This window comes from Hemibagrus wyckioides, linkage group LG01 (genome assembly GCF_019097595.1).
Source record: "Hemibagrus wyckioides isolate EC202008001 linkage group LG01, SWU_Hwy_1.0, whole genome shotgun sequence".
NCBI lineage: Eukaryota > Metazoa > Chordata > Actinopteri > Siluriformes > Bagridae > Hemibagrus > Hemibagrus wyckioides.
Window position 1 is genome coordinate 14634744 of NC_080710.1, and position 24275 is coordinate 14659018.

Below are 24275 nucleotides of genomic sequence, written 5' to 3' on the forward strand. Positions count from 1 at the left end.
CTTTATAAAATTGAGTAAAGTCAAAAACAAGCATGCATCTCTGTAGGTACTGGAGTAAAAAATAAAAACTTAAAGTAGGTCTATAAATGATCAAAGAGCCATTCCAAGTAACTATGTTGTTGTATTTAAATGAGTAAAATGATTAATCTCTCAAGCAAAAATTTATGCTATATTAAATTTACTATTATTTGGCTTACTTTAAACCTGTTGAGTGAGTATAACCCCTTTCCATATAAAGTATTGTGCTGCACAGTACACAGCTAACATGTCCATGCAGGTCCAGTATGGGCTGCCTTTTAGACCACCCAAATGTGGTCTATAAAATGTTTCAGTTGTCTCTATGTATGAGCCATGTGCCCTCAAATGGGCCTGTTATTCTGTTTCCTTATGTGAGACCATGTTTATCTAGAACCCAATCAGCATAAGTTTAACCAATATGGGCCCTAGAAACTCATACTGTCTGTTTATCACTGACTACAGGCAATGATTTTAAGAATTGTATTCAATTCAAGAAGCTTTATTGTCATTTCAACCACATATAGCTGACGCAGTACATACTGAAATGAAACAACGTTTCTCCAGGACCTGCTGCTACATAAGCATACAACATAAAGATCAAATATGAAAAAAAACAACAACACAGAGCTAGGACCAAGGTTTTTGTCCTAGCCACATAAAGTGCAAAGTGTGCAACTAGGTACAAACAGTGCAAAGACAATACAGTGCAAAAACAGTAGGTACAAAAGAAAAAGACAACACAAAAACAAGACATTTAGCGCCGAAAGAAAAAGAACATGTGTAGTGAAATGTAAAAAATGTAAAAAAATGGAATTTGGTGCTCTTGACGATCTCCACAATGGACCCGTTGATGTTCAGTGGAGAATGGTCACTTCCTGCTCTGCTGAAGTCACCAACCACCTCTTTCGTTTTCTCCAAGTTCAGGGACAGGTTGCTGGCTTTACACCAGGCTGTTAGCCGTTGCACCTCCTCTCTGTATTCTGACTCATCGTTCTTGCTGATGAGACCCACCACGGTCGTGTCATCGGCGAACTTGATGATGTGGTTGGAGCTGTGCATTACTGCACAGTTATCAGTCAGCAGAGTGAACAGCAGTGGACTGAGCACGCAGCCCTGCGGTGCTCCAGCGCTCAGTGTGGTGTTGCTGGAGGTGCTGTTCTCGATCCGGACTGACTGAGGTCTTCCAGTCAGGAAATCCAGGATCCAATCCGTGTTGATGCCTAGCAGATTCAGCTTCTCGATCAGGTGCTGAGGAATGATCGTAAGAAAATAAGGGAAATCTGTGGGAATCTATAACATGCCATGTCTTGGCGGGGGGATTAAAGGATAATCCTTCTCTTATTTTATTTCTAATTTAGTCTCAGATCAGTCTTTTCTCTGAAGCACTGTTTTTAATGTCCACTAGAGGGAGGGGGAGAGTCTTTGGGACACTCAGAGAGGCGAGCGAGAAGGAATGCTGCAGCTTACACAATCCCAAACTTTACCACATTTAGGGACCATTTTCCCGTGAGTTAATCCATTTTTCTTTTGAGAAACTTTACTGTGTAATTCATATGAACTAATGTGGCTTAGTAAAAAATTAACCTGAGTTAGGGACGGCTTTGGAAACCATTCATTCCTGCTCCATGACTCAGCTGTTCGTCAGTATGTAATGTAAACTGGCGCAATCTTCAGTGTTCCAGAAAAAGCAGTCGGCGTTATAAGACGCCTACACAACAATCCTGCATGTCTCAACTGGCCTAGGAAAAGCTCTTTTAAACCTTAAATGTTTCTTATAGGTGTCTGGCACAGGTCTGTGGTCAGGTGTGCATGTTTCTGCAGCTGTGGTCAACTGGATCTGTGATTTATTCGAGCACATAGGCTGGTTTTTATAATGTATAAGATTCTTAAAAGGTGAACTTTATCTATATACTGCTGCATCCTTGCTTTGTTTGTGTTGACAAACAACACTGTTTATCCATTGTTTATTTCTGGTAGTATCAACATTTTTATTAAAAGAAGAGACACATTACATTTGTTTATTTAGTGCTTAGTGATAGTGGTACAGATTTATTGGTGTTGTATTCTTTGCTGTTCCCAGGAGAAGTTAGTGATTTCTGTGTTGATGTCACAGGGACATTGCTAGCATGGATACATTTGTGTTTAACAGAAGAAAAACATTTCAGCAATCTCAGACATAACTGATTATGTTAGCTTCTGAAAAAAGAAAGACAGTAGCCAAAGCTTATTTTGTAATGTAGCTATAACGAAGAAGTCAACAAGAGAGATTTGGCTCGGTTATGCATGATGGTGCTGATGCTGGAATTATCGTGAAAGCTGAAGGTTTGGAAACTGATATGTTTGTGTAGAGTTACAAATATACAACTGTAGAGCTGAGGGAGATGAACAAAATAAAGGATTAAAGTGCTGCTGCATCGTGCTCTTTAAATAGGTATGAAGGCACCTATTTCACTGAGTAGTCAAACAGCATTATGGAAACTTGAGAAAATGTTAACTGAAGTTAGAAGGAACTAACATGTTGATATAAGATGTTTACACCAGGGTGTTGTTTTTTTTTTGTCTTTTAAATATCTCTGACAATTCTGACAATTGTCTCCTGAAGAAGTCTTCATAACAGGTGGTGTACTGTTGAGTGTGATTTTGGCATCTCAGAATGGTGTTCAGTTTGCTGTAGGTCAGTCAAGGATTCACCAAGAAAGAGCCCACAGCTTTGTGTAGTGAAGAATGCAGTGGGTGCAGGCAAGACTGGAGGAACAACAGTCCTGCTGTGGAACAGAGATGTGTGTTCTGCTGGTAGACATGACATGTGAATCATAGGGGATTCTGAATCATTGCCCCTGCTTACCATAAAGAGCTCACCTTCAAGTCAGCTACAAACTTCCCTGTAACTGTGGTGGGCAGATCTCAAAATGCAGAAAAAGGGGTCGCTCAATGAAACTGGACTCTTCTGGCAGTTTAGTGTAACTAGTCCAGTTGAGAGGAAACCAGAGGAAACACACATGTTCACAAGGACAACACACAGAACCTCACATAGGCAGTAATACAAGCTCAGGGTTGAACTAGGGACCCTGTACACTGCCATGCTGCTTTTTTGCAGTTTCAGTTTTTGTTACACTTTAAAATCCTAGCAGGTATTCTCTAGTGAGTCAAAGCGAAAGTAGGGTGCTTTCCCTGCTATAATATATTCAGTGCATCACCACTTGTACTTTTCATGCAGGGAAATCACCAAACTATGCCATGACCAAAAAAGCTAACGAGCTTCTGCTGCTGAGTTTCTTGGCTCTTTCCTCTTATAATTCTCATTACAGGAATCAATAACTCTGACCTCATATCAAGAGTCCAGCATTGAGATATAACTGAGTGTCTGTTTCATGGACTTTTTTTGGCTGATAGAGAAGTAACAGTGGTAAGATGCCTGATTCACTGCTGCTGTCAGTATAAAGTCAAGTGGATGAAGGGGAGTGGAAGTGGAAAGAACACTTTAGTTAGGAGCAAGTTAGAGTTAAAATTACTGGTACACAACCCAAGTGCCCTCCCAGACTTGTCAGTTTTCTTGTGTTTACACACCTGATTGGACAGTTCATTTTTAGGAAGCCACCCCTCTGCAATAAATATTGTGTTCACAAGTGCTCTGCCTGGGAATTTCTTTAAATATGGTTTGTGATTTGTGTCTAAATCGTTATGATGTAGCTGGATATATAACAGGTGGGGTTTGTAGTATGTCCTTGGATTTTGTGGAAAAGGAAGAAGCTTTATTTGTGCCTGTATATTTGGATGACCAGAGATTAAATGGTATAATATGTGCTTATCTGAGGTGGACTAAGGAGGAATTACCTGCAAAGGACTGAAAGGGAGTTTTCCATTTACAGAACCTTCACTTTTGGTTGGGCACAGAATTTTCCAATAGGATTAAAGTCTATGCTCGAAAATAATCAAAAGAACAAAATGAGACATGGAGATATGGGCCGAGGGAGAAATAATGAGGAGACGAGAGGGAGAGAGAAAAGGATAGAGAGAGAACGGCAAGGCTCTGCTCTCCTCTGTGGTGCCGCCCTCTCCTTTTCAACCCCTCCCATTTTCCCTCTCTCACTCTTTCCTGCTAGGGAAGGGTTGAAAGGCATTGAGCCAAGGCCAGAGACAGAGTGAACAAGGCAGACCAGACGCTTTGAATCTCCTCCACTACTGAGAGAAGTAGCAGCTACAGCAAGCTTCCACAAACTCTCTGATCTCCACAAGAGATTTGATCTGCAAATCTTCCCTCTATCAGGTAAAAATGCATAACTAGCCTGTCTCTGTTTGTATGAAATGCTTTTGAGGTAGACTAAAGTAATGTGTAAGATTGACTTATTTTGCACTTTGCCCTTTTGTTGGTACTTTCCAGTGCTGCATGAAAGTTTTCTGGGATGGTGGGTGTGGTGGGGGAGTGTCTAAGTTCTTTAAGGACATGTGTCTCAGTTGGAATAAAGTATAAAGGAGAAAATAGGGAGAAAACGAAAGTATTCTGACTTGTTTTTTTCCAGTGTGCTTAGCTTTATAATGAACAAAATGCCACAGATCCACCTTAATACTCCGTTAAATGCTCTGCTATTAAAATACGTGCAACATGCAAGCTTTAGCGCAAGAAAAGTTTGCTCAGGTATTTGTTTAAACTTGCTCTTGAAGTTTATTAATGCTATTGTTTTAGTTTAGCAGTCATTTCAAATTTTGGTGTGCCACACCTTTTATGTAAAGGGGTGTGGCCATCTGGCGAAGGAATGGGCAGAGAAGAGAGGTAGTTGAGAATATGGAGTATTTCATGCATTCAAATCTTAGTAATGAATTAATCTCGGAAACACGAGGCCAGTTTACTAAACATGGATTAAGCCGAGTGAAGGACTAAAGTTAAGTGCAACAGTGATTCACAACTGAAAGTTTTTTGTTTGGAAAACCTGTATTTTTTTTGGCTTTTGCCCAACTTTATATGGATAAAATGTTGTTGTGCATATCCTCCCATTCACCTCTTAAGCACAATATTACCACACTTCACTCATTCCATGTCCTCTCTTCTGCACTTATGTTTACTCCACTAGTCTTCAAGGCCAGTGATGGAGAGTCCGGCTCAGAAACGAACCACCCGTGGTGCTGCGGCCAACGTGCTCTCGCCCACACGTATTACTCGCTTGCAGGAGAAGGAGGACCTGTGCAACCTGAACGATCGTCTAGCTGTGTACATCGATAAGGTGCGCTCTCTTGAGGTTGAGAATGCCGGCCTGCGACTGCGTATCACCGAGTCGGAGACGGAGATCAGCCGGGAGCTGGGTGGCATGAAGGCAGCATATGAGAGTGAGCTGGCTGATGCTCGCAAAACTCTAGACTCGGTGGCCAAGGAGAGAGCCAGGCTGCAGCTAGAGCTCAGCAAGATCCGCGAGGACTACAAGGAGCTCAAAGCCAGGTATGAATCCATATAACTGCTACCCTCCAGCTGCTAAAGCTTGGTTTTGAGCTAAATCTAAACCAGCCAGATTAGTATTCTGTTATCCTGTTTTCATTTATCTTGCTATAATCTCAAAATGTCTCTATTGCAATTCAGAGATTGTCTGTGTATCCTTTCTTTTAATAATCCCTTGCCTTTTAAAGTCTGTATGCCCTTTGCTTCTGTTATTCCTTCCTCTGTCATTGTGAGGTATATAAAATAATCATCAAATAGACTAGTTCACAAAGCAAACCACATTCACCGAGTCATCTGCTCAGTAGTCTCTTTCAAACACAGACATATATATATATATATATATATGAATTCCGTACGCAAGAACATCGCCTCTAGCACCTAATACACATCTGTGTCAATCATGGATTTTCTACCACTCATGTTTTACACCCACGATTACTATATTTCACCCTGTAAAATGCTATAGAAGTGTTACTCAGGTTAAGTTAATCCCCAAGGGGAGATGCGCCTATTGCTTGCTTACTTACATTGAAGCTGCATGCACTGCAGAACTCCAAGCTATTTCCTAACACACATTCCAGCAGCAGGGTTGTAATCTCACGTGGAAAGGTATGTTGTCTAGCTACATGTGGGGGTGTGGGAATTATGAATGTGAACTTACTGTCTCACCACACCCTATCATGAATACCTGAGCTTATTAATTCTGTGTGACTTAAGTATTTAACAGAGCAAGTGTCTGTTTACTCTGTTAATCTTTAATTGCTGTTGTATTTGCATTAAATATTGTTCATCAGGAAGGAATCCAAGGTCATTGTCCTAAGACTTAATAATACACATGCAGCTGTATATTACAATGGCAGTATTTTTCATATTTGACCTTATACTGTAATAATATCCTTAGATAGTTTAGTTTTTTTCCCCTCACTCCTGGTGAAGTTGGTGTTGGCTTTGGTGATCACAATATATAACTGGTTTGTCAGGATAAATGGGAGGAACTGGAATATTCCCAGTGTTATTTGCATACTCATCTGTTTTGCCTTAGGAATATCTAACCTCTGATATATTTACTTGCTGTATAAATATAAAAATGCTGATTGCGTAAAAAAAAAAAAAAAAGGCAGTGCCAAAGCCAAAACGGTGCATTTCCTACCATGGCAACCAGATTAGATCAGGACAACACTAGTAGCTGCAAAACTGCCAGCATATATATATATATATATATAAATATAAATAACGAATGTCTATTGTAATGTCTATTTTTTCCGTGGCCTGGGCTCCAGGTTTAGGAGCTCCTGATTATACAGCAGTGCCATTTCCTCTGATAAGATTAGTCTTTGTGCTTAGAAACAGACACAAGCGGACACAATCCATTTGTTGCCCTGAGCAACTGTGACGCGTGTTCCGGAAAGCATTTCTCACTGGGTTATCCCGTGATGCTGATTTACGCTCGAGTCCACGTTCTCTCTCACGTTGCTGCAGTAGCTGCTGTTTGGGAGTGTTTGGTTGCCGTGGCAGTGGAGCAGCCATACCACGGGTGTGTGAGTTGCCGATGACTGGAATGAGCTGTGACTCATCAGCCTTTCTGTGGTTTTGAGGGAAGCAGACAGTCTCAGAAAGAGCTCTCATTACCCTAAACCTCTCACTGAAATGAGGAAAGGGACTGTTTGGTGGATTCACCATGTGTTAAATGTTGTAAGGGTGTGGTGTTATCAATTATACCATACAGCACAATATTTAATATACAGTCTTCTCATTGTGTACATCTCAAATAATTTTTATTTTTGTCTGGGATTTTGTTCTGGTTTTTATGTTCATCTTGGGCAAAATGTTATAAAATAAAATCATATACAAATATATTGGATTTGAAAATTTTAACAGATATAGTATGACATTTGTGTTACCCACCATTTAGGTTCTAGTTTTTAGAGCATTATAAGGCACACATTATTTTATTACATTTTATTTATTTATTTATTTATTTAATTAATTTTTAGAGTCATTATAGTTGTTCACATGCCGTCACTCTTGGACAAAAGGTGTTGATTAATTTTCTATTAAAAATCTGGCTAAATGTAAAAGAAAAAACGAATAAATATGTTAAAAAATAAATAAATAAAATATATATCTAAAAAAATATATTAAAAATAATCAAAGGAACCTCAGTCAGTAAGTTTCTTTATGCAAAAGACTTCAGGACTTTAGAACTGTTTAATTCCATATGTTAACAACAAGAGAGAAGGAAAAATATGACTGTTTTTAAGCTCCTATAATGTAAGAGATACGTGGAACTAACTTGCTGCTCAGCAATATTAAATGTAACTATAAACACATATAAGCATGAAGTGTTGTTTAATTAGCAATTAAAAATGGTTGGAAATCGCTGTGGCATAAAACAAATAAAATACATCAGGATATGCCGTTATAGGAACATAATCTTTTCTATAACAAAAAGTTTGTGGTACCATCCCGCTCAGTTATGTGTTATTTTTCTATTTCTTAAATTATGTTTTAATAAATAAATATATAATATTGTACAATGAAGAGTTTAATAGCGTTTTTAATAAACAGTTTAATAGCTGTTGTGGGGTGAATTTAGAATTTCCTCATATTATGATGTCTGTCTGATTCATCATGCATGGTATACCAGTGGGAACCCCCCCCTTTAACACACTGTCTTTTTTAGCCCTCACTGAGATCACTTTACACTAACTGTCTCTGTTGCTCTTGCCTTGTGAAGTGGTACAACATGAACACATGGCCTGAAATAGATGACTGACACATCTCTGTGTGGCCACTGTTACTCCATCCACCCCACCCCGGACACAAGCATTTGCTTTCCTGGGTATTAAGCAAACACTGGGCCTTATGTTATGGTTGAGTGTGTTTGCAAATGTGTGGAGAGAGAGACAGGTGCTACTAATGAGCGTGCCTTCAGTTTTAACCTGTGCTGATGAGAACAAGCTCTTTTGTTTCCTGACATGTAGAAACCACTGTTAAACATATGGTGGAAAAGTGAAAGGGTGGCAGATGTGAGCTTATGAGCCACTGGTGCAAGCTGACTAGAAGCAGGGTAACTATATTATCTAGCTGGAAGTAAACTGATATCAGGATTGCTGAATTAGTTAGCAGAAACAATGTTCAGTGGCTGATGAAAGTGATGTCTGATATTTGCTTTCAAATAACAATAAATGAATTTTTTAAGGCTTATTCTGTTACTTGGTTACGGTGGATAATTTTAGACACCTCTGCATAGCTGTGCAATGATTCTACTTTCCTTTAAAAATAGCACTGATTAAAGAAACATCTAGGCTACAGATGAACAGGCAGACTGAACCGTAAGTGATACAGACATGAAAGTGGGTCAGTAGGCAGCATTCCCTCCTCCTACTCAGCAAATAGAGACAAGCCAGATCGGCCTGATGGTGGCGCTAAAGAACGCTGTTGTACATTTTGGCACAAATAGCATGAAGCATAGCACCACCCAATTAAATACTGAGCTATCGTGCATTATATATATGAAACCTATTGACGTCGAACTAAACAAAGACTGAATTATAAAAATGTGTAAATGATATGGCCAAGCCGTTCGAGTTTTTCTTCTTCTTGTGCAGACAAAAGGTAAATCTTCTACAATGTGTTTGAGAGACAATTTATTGTTCAGCAAAAAACAAACGCTGACTCAGGCAGATATCTTCTAAGAGGTGTGTGTGGCTTTGGGTGGTGTGCTTAATGTGGGCTCACACACCTTTTTGGCACAAACAAGGCACAGTGTATGGTAGCTCACAGTTAAACTAGATCCATCCAGCTACAAGAACAGACAGGTATTTCAGTTCCTGGCAGTTGAACTGCTTTTATTTGCCGACGTCTATGATGCCTCTGGTCATTGAAACTTGTTCCTTATACAAAGCTTTTGGGGTTATTTTTGGTATGGAGGGAAAATGTAATGATGTTGAAGTGTATATGTGCATCATGTTTAGTTGCATCTGTGTATCAAATTCTTTTATTACCTTATCTGATTTCATGTGTATATAGGCATGTCCTTTTTATGAGCATGAAAGTGTGTGTAATGCGTGGTTATAAATTTAAGATGTTTTTATGAACATCTCCCAGTTTCCACCCGCTGGCATATCAGTGGGAACACACATGTGGAATAACACTTATCACATTTTCCTGTTTATATTGTTTCCTGGATAGTCAGATAGTTTGCTAAATAATTCTGTCATTGTTTTTCCTGCTATAAATATTCTGTTTAAAGTATCACCTTTAACCTTAAATTGTGTAAAATATTATATCTGTAATCAAATTAGGACATCATCCATATTGTTATTGTTTTATCTGTACTTAGACACATTTATTTATTGTCTCATATAATGACATTCCTGGGAGTGCAGCTTTGAGCGTAGCTCTATGGTGTTCAGGACGCTGTGGCCTAAAAAGGACAGAATGATGACTGTGGTTCACTCCCCTTACACATGCTTTCCACACTCTTACAACTCTAAAGCAGCTTGATCTGATGAGACTGCTGGTGAGAGCAGGCCGGAGGCTGGAAGGAACTGAATATAGGTATAGCAATGGATTTTGAATAAGGTTGTCTCAATTTCAGCTCTTTCATTACGTCTGGCTTTTCTGTTCTGGGTATGCGGTTGCACCCCTGAGCAGTTGTCGGTCCAACAACATCATCATCATCATCATCATCATCATCTCACCTGTCATAAACTTCTCAGATTATACAAGGTGAGACAAGGCATCTCGTAGTCAGGCTTATATGTTCAGACTGTTCGTGTGGTAATTGCTTCCTAACAAAACCTTCCCTTTGAACAGTAGTTTCAATATTCATTGCTTTTTCCTGGTCTTTGGTTCTTCAGGCTCCAATGAGTTCTACACTGTGCTCAGACTAGTAAAGCTAAATATAAGCTTGTTTTTGAAACACCAATGGAAACCAGATGGGGAAAGCTTGAACTGCATGAGACTTACAAAGACATTTTGTGTGGTAGAACTTGTATAATGAGTGATTCTTGCTGTCCATAGTGCTGGTCGAACTTCCCACTCTGCACTGGAAAGTTTGTGCAGGCTTTAAGCCTGTGTGTGTGTGTGTGTGTGTGTGTGTGTGTGTGTGTGTGTGTGTGTGTGTAGTAGTAGTAGAGTGGATCAGAGTTTCCATGGCTATTGGGCTTTTTTAAACTATAGCTTGCCAAGCAGCTATGAGTCAGTCACTCAGTATAAATCAGAAAAAGGTTTTGGGCAAGCTTATACACACACACACACACACACACATGCACACATACTTGCATAAATGCACACATACACTTTTTATAAAGAATGGTTCCCATTTAATTGTGGTTGAAATTAGGGGAACTCTTGGATGACTCACGCAGTCAGTTATATAACTTCCATTCTTCAAATAAAAAATCTGATTCCACTTTTCCACTTTTTACCTTAAAAAACGTTTGCTTTCATTATACATAAAATGCATTGTTGTGGGGCAAACATTTGAAATGAGGGGTATTGAGTTGAATGTGAATAAGACACATCTTGTTAATGCACTTTGTGCTCTCAGGTGAACTGCAGTGGGACTGGAAAGAGGTCCTGCAGACAAAAGTGTGACCATAGTTTGTGTATGAATGATTCTCACGTGGCCATGCCACGAGGTCTGTAGTGTGAGAAGAGGTTCGTTCTTCTCCAGTTCTAAACAAACACACACACACACACAGAGCCTCAATCCCACTCTAAACTAGAGACAGCTGTATGGAGACAAGCTTTTTGTTGAGAGGAACTGAGCTGATGCAGAATCTGCTTGTGTTTATTCTTTTCAAAAGCCTGTCATAAAATATTTTGGGTTTGTATAGAAAGCCAGTGATTCATTATGAAATGAAAGAGTACACTCCATATGAAATGTAGTTGGTGAATTAAAGGAGAGAGTGAGTCACCCTTTCCTTGTGCAGTTTGCCACTACTAAAGTGCCACGTTGGCTACTTCTGCTGTTAGGATTTACTCTGAACATCTACACACATCTGTACACTGGAGCACATTGTACTCCAGTTTGTGCATTCATATTTATGAACTTTAATGGTAATCCATAACCAATCAGCATGCTGCATATTTTTTAACCTGTGTGAACATGCAGATCAAATTATACAGACTGTTCGGCCAAAACTGCCAAGCGATAAAAGCAAATGTCAGTCCAAGAGGGAAGAATTTGTGGTTCTGGGGCTGAGATTCAGTTCTGCATACAGTCCACACCCTCACAACTACATCAAAGTTCTGTACACACATCATGCGCTAACCACTCTGAATTAATGAATGTATTGTGGTTTAATGCCATCATGACTGTTTTATCTTCAGTGTCTTTATATTGCAAGGGGCAAAAATCTTCATAGAGAAAGTCTAGGGTGTGTTTAGGAGCTAACTCTGCTATTTAAAGCGCAGTGTATCTGAGGATAGTGTCAAAAACCTCTCAATCTTTTGATCATTTTTAAAATATAATCAGTGAAGTGATCCAAAAGCATATTAAGACAGCACTTTCCTCACTGTTCATCAAAGTTGCATATTTTCGAGCCCTTATTATAGTACAAGGTGTCTTAAGTGTCTGATTACAGAAACTTGCTCATTGTCCTAAATATTCTCACGAGTACCTTTGAGCAGATCCATCAAGGTCTTTTTTTTTTTAATATAACTGCTTTGCTTAGCACAGTGTGAGAGTTTGGAGCTTTTGTTTGATATATTTTCCAGCTTTATTCAAAATTTGGAAACTCCCAGTGTATATGGTAAAGGTCACGCTTTTGGCTTGGGCAGCTGCTATTTCCAGACTGTTTATATGAAAACCTTTTTACTTTTTCAACAATATTCCAAAGACCATATTTTTTTCTCGTTTCAAAGAGATTTCTCTTGGTAAGTATGACTCAGAGATGTCCTTCGGTTAGAAGGGAAGTGTTTAGATCCGCTGGGAACAAGAAGGCCATTTGATTGAGATTTGGCTGTTTATAGAGTGATTCATACATGGCACCACCCAACACTAAAGTGGCTAGCAGAAGACAGAATACTTTTACTACATTAGTTTGCTTGGTTGAACTATAGTGTTAATACAGATGTGTGAAATATTGAAACAATGAAAAGTGCCTTTATCAAACATCAGACCTGCTCTGCAAATATTTGAGAACATTTGAGAGATAACAAAAATTCATGAGCATGCTGTTTGTGCTAACTACATGTGCGCCATGTGCGGACATGTGTGTTACTTAGGAGTAAGAAGTGCAGTGTGTGCATTAAATGCTGTTTGAAAGAATGCATGACAAGAATGCAGGATGTTGCATGCATTTACAGGTGTGTTGAACTACTGTGTGTGTCATTTTGTTTGGGTACCTGCATGTGTGGAGGCGCTGTTTTATGAGTGTGTAGTGTGTGTGGGCGAGCCTGTAACTGGGAATTCCATTGTTTTTATAAAAAGTCTTTGTCCTAACATGACATGTCTAGTCCATTGCCTGACTTTTATCTGGATTGGTTGGAATTATTCTAATTCATACAACATCATTTCTTATGTTTCTTAGTTCTTATGGCCGTAATGGAGTTCTACTTGGAACCCTTTATGATGGCAAACCTCCAGAGGAACAAACCCTTATATCTAAGAGCCTAATGAATAGCTAGTGATTGGTGCTGTGGGAGTGGATGTGCGCTCAATGCTTTGGCAATAGTTGGTTAAAGACAGTTTTAGTCCATAGCAACAGTAGTGGTTGGGGAAAGCCTATTCCCAGTGTCCTTAAAGACACCACAGTCAGGATTTCCACCTTCAGTGTGGTCAGCCGAGTCCTTGCTGGCATGATCACCCAGCAGGAAAGCTGCAGGAATGCTTTTATTGTGAGTGCCATTTAATCATAGATGATAAATATAGTAATGCCACAGCGACACATTCTTGTTTCTCACATGTTCCACCCCCTTCACAGAGACTTTCTCTTTTTGCTTCCCTCTGTTTGCTTTCGTTAAACCTTTTGATGTTTCCTTTGGGATAATAAATGCACAATGCACATAACATATTCTTTTACATACAAACTTTTAAATACTTTTCTGTGCATATTAGTTTGGTAATACCTGAGGCCATATTAAAAGCCCATTAAATTAATTTTTTTTTTTTTGATTATTTCCTTCTGCTTTTTGGCTTCTGCTTTTTATACCGTACAATTTGTTTGCTGGTCCACATTCTGTCCCCACTTCTTTTTTCTGTTTATCACGTGGATGATATATTGCCTTCTTCCATATATGGCGTCTGTTTAGACTTACTTTTACACATTTTAGGAAGGAATGGTCCCGAGATGAGGATAATGTGCAAAATAAACTCCAAGCCCAAACTCCAGACCCTAGTGTGTCCCGCTGGGGCCCTCAGTTACCAGTAGCAAAAACACAGAAAGGGAGAGAGGGGGTATTTACACAGCAGCAGGGCGTTTCGGATATTCTACTCTGGAATTAGGAAATGGCTTTACAAGCAGCTTTTTGAGACAATAGTTGGAAATGTTCCTGGAGATGCCAAGAACTAAACAGACCAAAACAAGGATTATATTTTTCTAGTGCTGATTTCTTTCTTTTCTTTTCTTTTTTTAGATATGTAGTATGAAATCTTAGCAGATATATACTTGCAGCAGAATAATAAATTGCTGTACAATTTATTGATTTAAATGATTATATAAAAAGAGAGCTGAAACATAGATGACGTGTGTTAAACCCAAGCGATTGATTAACATTGTAGCTAAAATCATTTATTGGTTACTAAGATTCATTCATTTCTTCTGTATTCTCTTTCAGCTCTTTGAGTGTCTCCCAGAGTTGTACATATATGTAATATGTATATATAATGTTTGTGCAAAAGATACACAGTAAATCTCATTCAGCTTTTTATTCGCACTTATTAAGCAATTATGCAAGTACTAATGATGACTTTGTTAGTAATTTGGAGGTTTCTGTGCAAAGTTGTTACAGCCTATTAGCTGAATTTCTCTAAACTAAAGCTTTAAACCTGAAGCCTGCTCACAGCAAGATCTTTGCTAGAAAACACTGAGTAGCATTGTCAAACATAAAGCGTGCAGGTGTCCTCCCTTACCGTCCTGGCTTAGCAAAAGCTGCAGTTCCTTAGCTTCACTAAGCTGCTTTTTATCATCACATAAGTTGCCACTGGAGAACTTGTCTCTTCTTTCATTATAGTCAGTGTTTCAAAAACACACAGCCTGATTGTAATGAGAACAAAAAGTAAATCTGTCAGCAGGGGAACAAAACATTGTGGTCTGGTGACTCATTCATACTCTTTTTACTGCATCTGGATGCAAATTTTTTTAGACCACCATTAGCATGCTTTCCAAATGCAATCCAGTTCCCTAACAACAGTTGTTTAAAATATTTGCCATAAGATGCACAATACACTCTGTAGGCAGCCATAAAATTATGTTTTTTATCCCCGTTAATCTGTTTTTGAGCTCAGATTGCACAGGAAAAAAAAAATCTATCCACACTCATGGAGCTGGCAATGACTCTGAGCAGCTATCAGTGCCTCTGTAGGTGTGGAATGGCTATCCTGACGAGAATGTACCATATCTGTGCTCACTGGTACTGGAAAAGGTGTTGGGTGATTTCCTGATGACAAATACAAGACCTCTGAGTTTTTTATTTGTCATCAGGAAGTCACCCAGCACCTCAATACATTGACAATGTAGAAATCAAAAATATTTAAAGGGAACTATAGATACTGAGTTGAGTTGATTCTGAAGGCTATTAGTGTAACCCTGCTGGTGTTGTCTCAAAGTTTAGTAGTTACAGAGTCGGGTGGTGTGATGCGAAGGAAGGGAGGTGTGACCAATTGCAGTTTTACTGCAAAGTTATGGCACAAGTTAAAAGCAACTATTTACTTGTGTTCTTAGTTTACTGCTGTTTTGGAATGTAGGATTGATTAGGATGGATGAACCATAGTCACAGTGAAATGAAGGCTCGAATGCAGCATGTTTGCATATAGTTAACAAGATTATTGTGCCCTTCATTTACATTTACATTTACATTTAAGGCATCTGGCAGGCGCCCTTGTCCAGAGCAACATTTAAATGTCCGTTTATATGTTCGTGTGTCTGTTACTGGGCAGAGAGCATGAAGAGGCAGAGAGATGAAGATTAGTGTTCTGGTAATCATTTCTGTTCAGCTGGTTATCATTAGTGACAATGGGGGCTAATCATTCGGGGGCTGTAACATTTTATCCCAGCATCGCACTGGCTCTGGTTCTTTTCCTAATTCGATCCCACGCTGGCATTAAACTCCTCCAGTCTGCTATTCTTTTACTGATCTGTTTACTAAGCCGGTTTTCCTCTGTTATGGGTTGCATTTATGTTGTGTGGGGGTTTATCCAATGTTAAATGAATAGCCTTGTGATTAAACACATATGGTGTCGAGTTTTATTTGGCTGTTCAAGAAATATTCCGGTAAGGGCAGTCAAGGTCATCTTTTTATAGGTTGTAAAGGATTCAGGCTCACTAGCCAAGTTAACCACCAGAAATCACATCCAAAACTGGAAGGTTTGCAGATCTTTTGAGAAAAATAATCCTTTTAACAGTAAGATGTATGCTTTGATGCACTTGAGTTATGGGGATCGGCTCATCTATCATAAAGACAAATTGGAATGCTCATATTATACCTTGAGTCAGCTGAGATGCCATGTTTTTGCCAGCTATAAACTGTCATTTGTGATATTTTTGATACATATAATAAGCCTTCTGAGATCCAGTGAGGGTTTTGAATAATTAGGGCCATATAAAAACAAGTTTGGAATAAAATATTTATGTTACTCTTTGTTAATTGGGTGAAACAACACTTACAGTATTATATACATAGTTGAAAAATCCTAGCACTACTGCAATAAAGTTGCATTTTTAAGGCAGTGTGTTGAACAAGTGTTAATATTATAACCCTCTGTCATGTCTTGCTTATGCATGTCTATAGGAACAGTAAGAAAGAGTCTGATCTGGAGTCAGCTCTGGCCAGGCTAAAGGATCTGGAAGCTCTCCTCAACTCTAAGGATGCTTCTCTCACTACAGCCCTAGGAGAGAAGAGGTCTCTGGAGACTGAAGTCAGGGATCTGAAGGCTCAGTTGGCTAAGGTAGAAATACAACATTCTATTTTTTTTCTTTAAATACCTGACATCTATTTCTGAGGCTTATTTTGGCAGTCCAGTTGCATTAGTTCATAAATGTGATGTGGTCTGTGGTTGGGAAAACCTTCTTGAGAGAACTTTAAGTGTATTTTACTACATGACATAATCGCATAAGCTTTGACATCACATTGATGGTATTTTTCTTTATGGTTTCTATGATCCTATGCCCTCTCCCATTAAAACCAACAAAATTTGATAGCATGATTTGTATGTTTTTGTAGTTGGAAGGCAGTTTGAATGATGCTAAGAAGCAGCTGCAGGATGAGATGCTGAGGAGGGTGGATGCAGAGAACCGCATCCAGACTCTGAAGGAGGAGCTGGAGTTCCAGAAGAACATCTATGCTGAGGTCAGTGCTGTATAATCATAAAAAACTGCTCTGCTGGGTGTATAAGCTTACACATAAGTTAACTGAATCATAAAATCAGTAAGAATAATATCTTTGTAAACTGTGCACTGTTATGACTGCTAATATGAAGTCTTTGGTGTTGCAGGAACTGCGTGAGTCGAAGCGTAGGCATGAGTCACGTATGGTGGAGATTGACAGTGGTAGACAGCAGGAGTTCGAGAGCAAGCTGGCTGAGGCCCTGGCTGAACTCCGCGGCCAGCATGAGGATCAGCTCCGCATCTACAAGGAGGAGATTGAGAAGACCTACAATTCCAAGGTAGAAAACCTACCTGTGGTTATTCACTCTATTCTTTTTCAGTTGTGTTAAATGCAGATACAGGTCATACAAGTTTACAGATGCCATAAACTTGAAAATTGTTTTTTCCCCCCTTTAGCTGGAGAATGCACGTCAGTCTGCAGATAGAAACAGCCATCTGGTTGGAGCAGCTCATGAGGAGCTGCAGCAGACACGTGTGAGGATGGAGAGCATGTCTGCTCAACTGTCCCAGCTCCAGAAACAGGTGAGCAATAACTACAGACAGACATTTAGCTTTATGAAAAACTTCATAACTGACCGAACACAATGCAAAACCATGTGTGTACAACATACAATGCTATACAAACGTGTTTCTGGCTTAACAGACCATTTTAAATTTTATGGGGAAAGTAAATCCCACAAACCATGATCTTAAGTGTAAAGTCATCGACACCTGACTGATTAGCATAATTGATAAACACTCCATAATTAATTCAGAAGGACATAATTAGTCAAATTTACAAATAAAATGATACTGCAATCCTTACCATACTCAATAAAATGAGATTATAGCGCAAGTACCGTACAATAAAAATAAATCCATAGGAATATGCTGGTGCATTCTCAGCTATTTTGACTTTTATTTAATTTTAAGTATGCAAGCATTTTGTTTAGCTTAAACCCTTTACATTACTTTAAATCAGTCAATAAGTTTATGATCTTCTGGAGAGATTAGAAAACGACTTCATACCTTTATACCCTGGCATACACACTCTGACTTTAACTGCTTTCACATTCTTGATTAGATCAGTGTTCTTATCTTTTAGTTCTCTGGAATTATCTTATCTTATACAAAGATAAGAAAGCTCTTTGTAGCCAGAGCAGTTTGCCCGGCATTTCTAACAAGGTTTAAATTCACATGCCTGTATAAATTTCTGTGTAAAAATGAAGTTTCTAACGTAATGAAATAGAGGGAGGTGTATGTGTGAGTATGCTTGGCTCATGTCTCTGTGTTGCCAGTGGTTTTCCATGTGGTCTTAATGGACAGGGAAGGATTCTCTCTCTCTCTCTCTCTCTCTCTCAAGAATAGCCCAGTGTTCTCTTTAAAGAATAATTTTTTTCCCCCCAGAGTAAGAGAGTTAGCGTTTTATTTAGGTTTCCCCTTATTAGGTCAGTCAAGGTCCAGAGATCTTGACAACTCTTTGTAGCTCAGTGGCACCACCAGCTGGAGGGGAAAAGCTCACACATGACTCTGTCTTTACAGGTCAACTAAATAATCCAAACGGGTCATTCAGCATTTTTTAACCAACATGTTTAGGAGGAGGAGAATTCACCTTGTCACTGTGTAGGCATAAATGTGATTCAGTGGTAATTGGTTATTGAAGTTACAGATTTTGTTGAATTCCTCCCACATGTCTGGTAGTTTGAATGTATGTATCATACATACATACAACTTGTGTGTGTGTATATATATATATATATATATATATATATATATATAATATATAAATTGTAAGTTTTGTTTTTCATGCAATTTTAAGCAAATAAAAAAAATTGTACTTATAAAAACTTACAATTTTTATATAGATATATAGATATGCAATTTTACATTCAAATATTTGTTGTGTGTGTTAGCTGGCTGCACGGGAGGCTAAGGTGCGTGAGCTGGAGGAGTCTCTGTCTCGTGAGAGAGATCTCATGCGCCGGCGGTTAGAGGAGAAGGAGAAGGAAATAGCAGATATTCGCCACCGCATGCAACAGCAGCTGGATGAATACCAGGAACTGCTGGACATCAAGTTGGCCCTGGACATGGAGATCAGTGCTTACCGGAAAATGCTAGAAGGAGAAGAGGAGAGGTAAGAAACAAATAATGGACTTGATGGACAGGCTTATGTTGAGTCCATGCATTGGATCAGGTAACCTTTTACTAATCACACTGTCTCTCTAGGCTGCGTCTCTCTCCCAGTCCTCCACCTGCTCGTGTGATATCAGTCACTCGTACCTCAGGCTCTGGTGCACACACTCAGACGCGCATGGCTCAGAGCAGCAGCACTCGCACTTCATCTGGTAGCGCTAAAAAACGACGTCTCAATGACACGGACAGTGAGGCTTCCAGCGTGACGGGTGGGACAGTGACACGCACTCGCATTTCCCAGCAGGCCTCAGCCAGTGGTCGGGTCACTGTGGATGAGGTGGACCTGGAGGGCAAATATGTACGTCTCAACAACAAATCTGACCAGGTAAGAGGACAGTGACATCACAACAGTCTGCTAGGTAATGACCTCAGGAAAAGAATGTGATAGAATAAAAACACACTTCTAACTCTATTAATTCATTTAAAAATAAGGCAATAGTCTGTAATTAGAACTGGTGTAATAATCAAACACCAGTTTAAATATTTTAGCATTTTATAAGCCTGTAGGATTTCCTAGGATTTTCAGGGGGTTATTTTGAGAAGCCTTTAAGTATTATCAAATTAATACAGGCATATTTGAAATATACTGTAAAATTATCCTAATTTAGAAATGACACATTCTTTAGAGAATATGAAGAGTATTCTTTGGTTTGTTATGAATGTAATAAAGCATATAACGGGGATCTTCCATACTTAAAACTAGCCTATTAATCTTTTCATTGTTATAGAATACTGTCATACTACTATCATCACTCAGAAAGTACTTGCTATAATCAGTTCTGCTGTTGGTTTTTTGTCTCTTCTCAGGACCAGTCTCTGGGCCACTGGCAGGTGAAGAGGCAGGTGGGCTCTGGTACACCCATCATCTACAAGTTCCCACCTAAATTCATCCTCAAGGCAGGACAGACTGTTACAGTAAGTTAACCCTATACTACATGAATGTGAGGGGTGTATATCAAGTACCACATACCAGGTTCATAATCAGTGAGTCAAAACTGAGCCTCAGTGTTTGTGCATCATATTTTTCTTTTTTCTTTTGACATTTTTGTAAGCATAGCAATATAGCAAAAGAACTATATACTGAATATATCCTAATTTTTTATTTAGTTTATTTTTAAGTTTCTCTGTAAGCTTTTACAGATCAATATGTTTTTATCGCTCTTCCCCAACAAAGACGGTTAATAATTAAGTGCAGGTATGATTTTAATAACAAAGGATCTACTCAAAGCATGTTCAGTCTTTTCACCTCTCATTTGTTTGGGAAAGCTTCGAAAGTTTATGGTGTAAACACACAATAACCTCCAACTCTCCTAGCTATTGTGTGTGTGTGTGTGTGTATTCCATGATAATAGACTATTGAGCCCAAACAGATGAATGTATGAACCTCTTTTCAAAAAGCAATTCATTACAAATGAGGCATAAAATGTGTCCATTACCTATTATCTTCACTCAATATTACTATTTAATGAATAGTATTACTACATTCTCAGTAGAGTTGGTCCTGTGTGCATGTGTATTGCGTGTGCATATGTGGTGCATACTTTGAGCCTAATATAGTCTGACTGCACACTGCTCAAGTGAATTGAACTCACACTCTGTTTGTCTCTGGCTTGACAGATCTGGGCTGCAGGAGGTGGTGGGACCCACAGTCCTCCTTCTGACCTGGTGTGGAAGGGTCAGAACTCCTGGGGAAGTGGAGATCTCTTCCAGACTACTCTGATTAACTCCAGTGGAGAGGTGTGGCATTAACCAATTCCCTCTGACATCGTAGAGGCAAATTACAGGTTACCATTTCCAAAATGGCTTTATCTCATATAATTCTGTCTGTAGGAGATGGCAATGCGGAAAGTGACACGTACCCTGTTCCAGGAAGAAGATGATGAGGAAATGGTTTGTAGAGCTTTACATCAGCATACTTCTTTTCTTTGGTTTTAAATGCTCTGACAATTAAATTGACCCCTTAATTAAATAGATCTGTGACTCATGGTGTATATAAAATTAGCATTTATTTAAAACAAGCATCTATCCACCTTTATCTTAGTTATCACAAACAACTTGTGTCGTTCTTTTTTTCTTGTTTGTATATCTTGTGTAGGCTGCTCACAGTACATGTGGAGATGGAGAGTATAACCTGCGCAGCCGCACGGTGATCTGTGGCTCGTGTGGTCAGCCATCAGACAGGAACACTGGCAGCTGTGTGTCGGCGAGCTCTGGAGTCTCCAGCGCCTCTCGCTCTTTCGCCAGTGGAGGTGGAGGACTTCCTGAGGGCCTGGTCTCCCACTCCCACTCCCACTTTATCATGGGCAATGGCAACCCTAGACAGGTACAGTATGAGCAGTACACACACACAGGGCACATATATATCTCAGTTAAAGTAGTGCACTAAAATGTAAATTAATAAATAATTAAATCAAACTAATAAATACAAATATAGTTAAATATTTATTAACTCAATTGTTTCGAGTTTTAGACTAGTTTTTAAGAACTAAACAAATTTAAAAATGAATTTAAAAAAAATTTGGTTGTATATTTGTAGATTAGCAAATGTGCATAATTTTCCTACTATATTATTTAAAATCTTTTTTATAAAAACAACCCTAAGACTTATATTTACTAATACGTATGTTTAAAAATTGTGATAAATATGGGTTAAAAAAAATCTAATTTAAAATAAATATTAATAATAATAATGAATATTATTTTTGCACACTTTATAATGTTATTTTGTTTAAATTGTAACAAGGCCATATGTTATTTTAATATGCATATGTGTTCATTATCATCTTTTAAGGATTAACAGATTATATAGTTTCAATCATTTATTTGTGTTTTTTAAACCATTACTACTTTAAATTTTTAATAGTATCTTTTTAACATGTTCATTGTGGTATTTTAATTAAACATCTCTCCTCTCCTCTCCTCTCCTCTCCTCTCCTCTCCTCTCCTCTCCTCTCCTCTCCTCTCCTCTCCTCTCCTCTCCTCTCCTCTCCTCTCCTCTCCTCTCCTCTCCTCTCCTCTCCTCTCCTCTTCTCTTCTCTTCTCTTCTACAGGGAGGTCCTAAACCGGAAAAATGCTCCATCATGTAGGTCCAGGAACAACCATGATGTCGACCCAGTTCACCATGATCAGTTATTTGTGCAACCTGGGAGACTTAATTTCTTTTTCTAACTTGGCCATCTATATTTTTTTATTTTTCATACTATAAATACTTAATTCTTGTTTTGTATGTAATAATCTGCAGGGTAGATGGAATGCTTTTGTCTAGCTGACTGCTTGCATGCAGCTTGGGTGCTATATAGGGTTTGTATATAAAGTTCGGTATACTAGTCTTCGCATGTGGGCTAGGCAGCTGCTTTCCTATAGAAATGTTCAGGGAGAGAGGGAGGCTCATCACTTCACACTTATCCAAAGAACAGGATCCGTCTTCAGCTGTCTTATAAAATGCTGTCAAAACACAACACGCACATCTTGGTACTCCTATTTGCAAGTTTACTTCCATAGGGTCAGGAGTGTCTTTGAATGTACTGTAATGCAAAGCAATTTTTTTTCTCAACGATTAGCAAATGGTTTCATAATTCAAATATCCTAAGGCAAGTATTAAACACTAACTCATGCTAGAAAACAAATTTTGCAATGCAGCAAGCAAAGTCTTAAAGGGAAGATTAACAGGACCATGTCACTTTATTTAAGAAGCTTTTTTTTGTGCCTTTATATGAATGTAGTGTTGTAGATTAGTGTCTCAGTAGCACTGTGTACCAGTGTTCTTATTCTCTGCCTCATATGAAAAGGCAATGAGCAGCGTTGGAATCAGAGACAAATATATGATAAGTGTTAGTTCCTTTTGTAAGTTGTCATACTAAACATGCGGCATACTTTATATGAGCTTTTGACTATTGAACGTCTATGCAATTGTTCGTTGATAGCGACTGAAGATAATACATTTAGGTACAAGGTTGTGAAGAATATAATACAAATTGAAATTATTTTCTAAGATGTAACAGTCATTGTTTGTAACCTAAGAAGACATGGAGCACAAGAATGTTTGTAAGTTATAAGTACAATTGAATTTGTGTACATTAGAGAGCCGAATTTTGCATTGAAAACCAAAACATGGGTGATTAAAACATTAGTCCTTCGGACTGTTGAAAAATGTAATTGAATTGAAATGTATAAAAGGTGTCTATGGGGGTAAATTTCTTTTGTATCCTCAGGCTGGACAGCTGGAAGTGTTGACTTTGTTGTTGTTGTTGTTGTCACTCCTCTCTCTTGAAGCAGCTATTACTTAAATGACGGGTGTCCACTCTACTGCCTTTTGCCTCACTTACCAGATTTGATCTTTGGTCTTGGAAAACACTGCAAATGTGTGTGTTATCTGATGTATATGAAGTCATGATGCAAATGCAGTGTGTGTGATCATTTGGAGAGCTGCATGGGACGTGAATCTATACTAAGATTCTCCAGACATAGTTTTCTGTATCTCAGTAAGTGGACTGGACACCACTAGCTTGCATTAATAGCATACGCTTTTCTCTCCTTATGTTATTGTGCTCATGTGATAGTGCTAGATTGCTGTGGATTTTGGTCAGGCAGTGGAGCAATGTCACTTTTTTTTTTCTTTTTTTTTCCACTTTCGCAAATGGAATTGAGACCAATTAAAATCATAATGAGAATATATTGATGATTTATTTAATGCCTGACCAACAATCATTAATGTTAATTTTTTATATATATAAAATATGGGGTGAGGTTTGGCAATTAAGTAATCTTCATGGTAAGAAAAACCTCCCCATTTCCCGATATAATGATCTTGAAGATACAGTATTCATTAATTGGCAACAATTAATTTTTTTTTTCCCTTTTTTTTGCTTTGTAGCTTTTTTTTTTTGTTCTGCACTTAAAATGATTACTGATATAGAACATGTACGCTTAAACAGTGCCTTGAATTCTTTCATTAAAAAAATACAATTTCAGACTCCATGGATTTTTTTTTAAGCTAGCCCAGTTGTAAATGTTTAGACTGTGTGAAAATGTAAAGGCCTGTCTGAAAGCAGCATAACAATAATAATAGCTGCCCTGATATTACTTCCATTAATGGTGAA

At 38.5% G+C, this 24275-nt stretch overlaps 1 protein-coding gene across 2 annotated transcripts; it reads left to right on the plus strand.

Moving 5' to 3' along the window:
* Window positions 1-1417: 1417 nt before the first annotated feature.
* Window positions 1418-24148, plus strand: lmna (lamin A). 2 transcript variants are annotated; one of them, XM_058390255.1, is made up of 14 exons: window positions 1418-1524; window positions 4122-4285; window positions 5088-5449; window positions 16409-16565; window positions 16841-16966; window positions 17112-17282; window positions 17401-17526; window positions 18897-19117; window positions 19210-19501; window positions 19984-20091; window positions 20794-20913; window positions 21007-21066; window positions 21272-21499; window positions 22227-24148. In XM_058390255.1, the coding sequence occupies exons 3-14, from the start codon at window positions 5103-5105 to the stop codon at window positions 22260-22262; spliced, it is 1992 nt and encodes a 663-aa protein (XP_058246238.1). In that variant the 5' UTR covers window positions 1418-1524; window positions 4122-4285; window positions 5088-5102; the 3' UTR covers window positions 22263-24148. The 2 variants fall into 2 exon arrangements, with proteins under 2 accessions (XP_058246238.1, XP_058246245.1); XM_058390262.1 differs by lacking the exon at window positions 1418-1524 and having other exon boundaries at window positions 3675-4285.
* The last annotated feature ends 127 nt before the right edge of the window (window positions 24149-24275 follow it).

What these genes read in the sequence shown, in the direction of transcription:
- lmna (XM_058390255.1), top strand. Translation starts at nt 5,103, where the DNA reads ATGGAGAGTCCGGCTCAGAAACGAACCACCCGTGGTGCTGCGGCCAAC. An exon ending in TCAACAACAAATCTGACCAG is followed by an intron (nt 19,502 to 19,983) that starts GTAAGAGGACAG and finishes GTCTCTTCTCAG; the next exon opens with GACCAGTCTCTGGGCCACTG. An exon ending in GCAATGGCAACCCTAGACAG is followed by an intron (nt 21,500 to 22,226) that starts GTACAGTATGAG and finishes TCTCTTCTACAG; the next exon opens with GGAGGTCCTAAACCGGAAAA.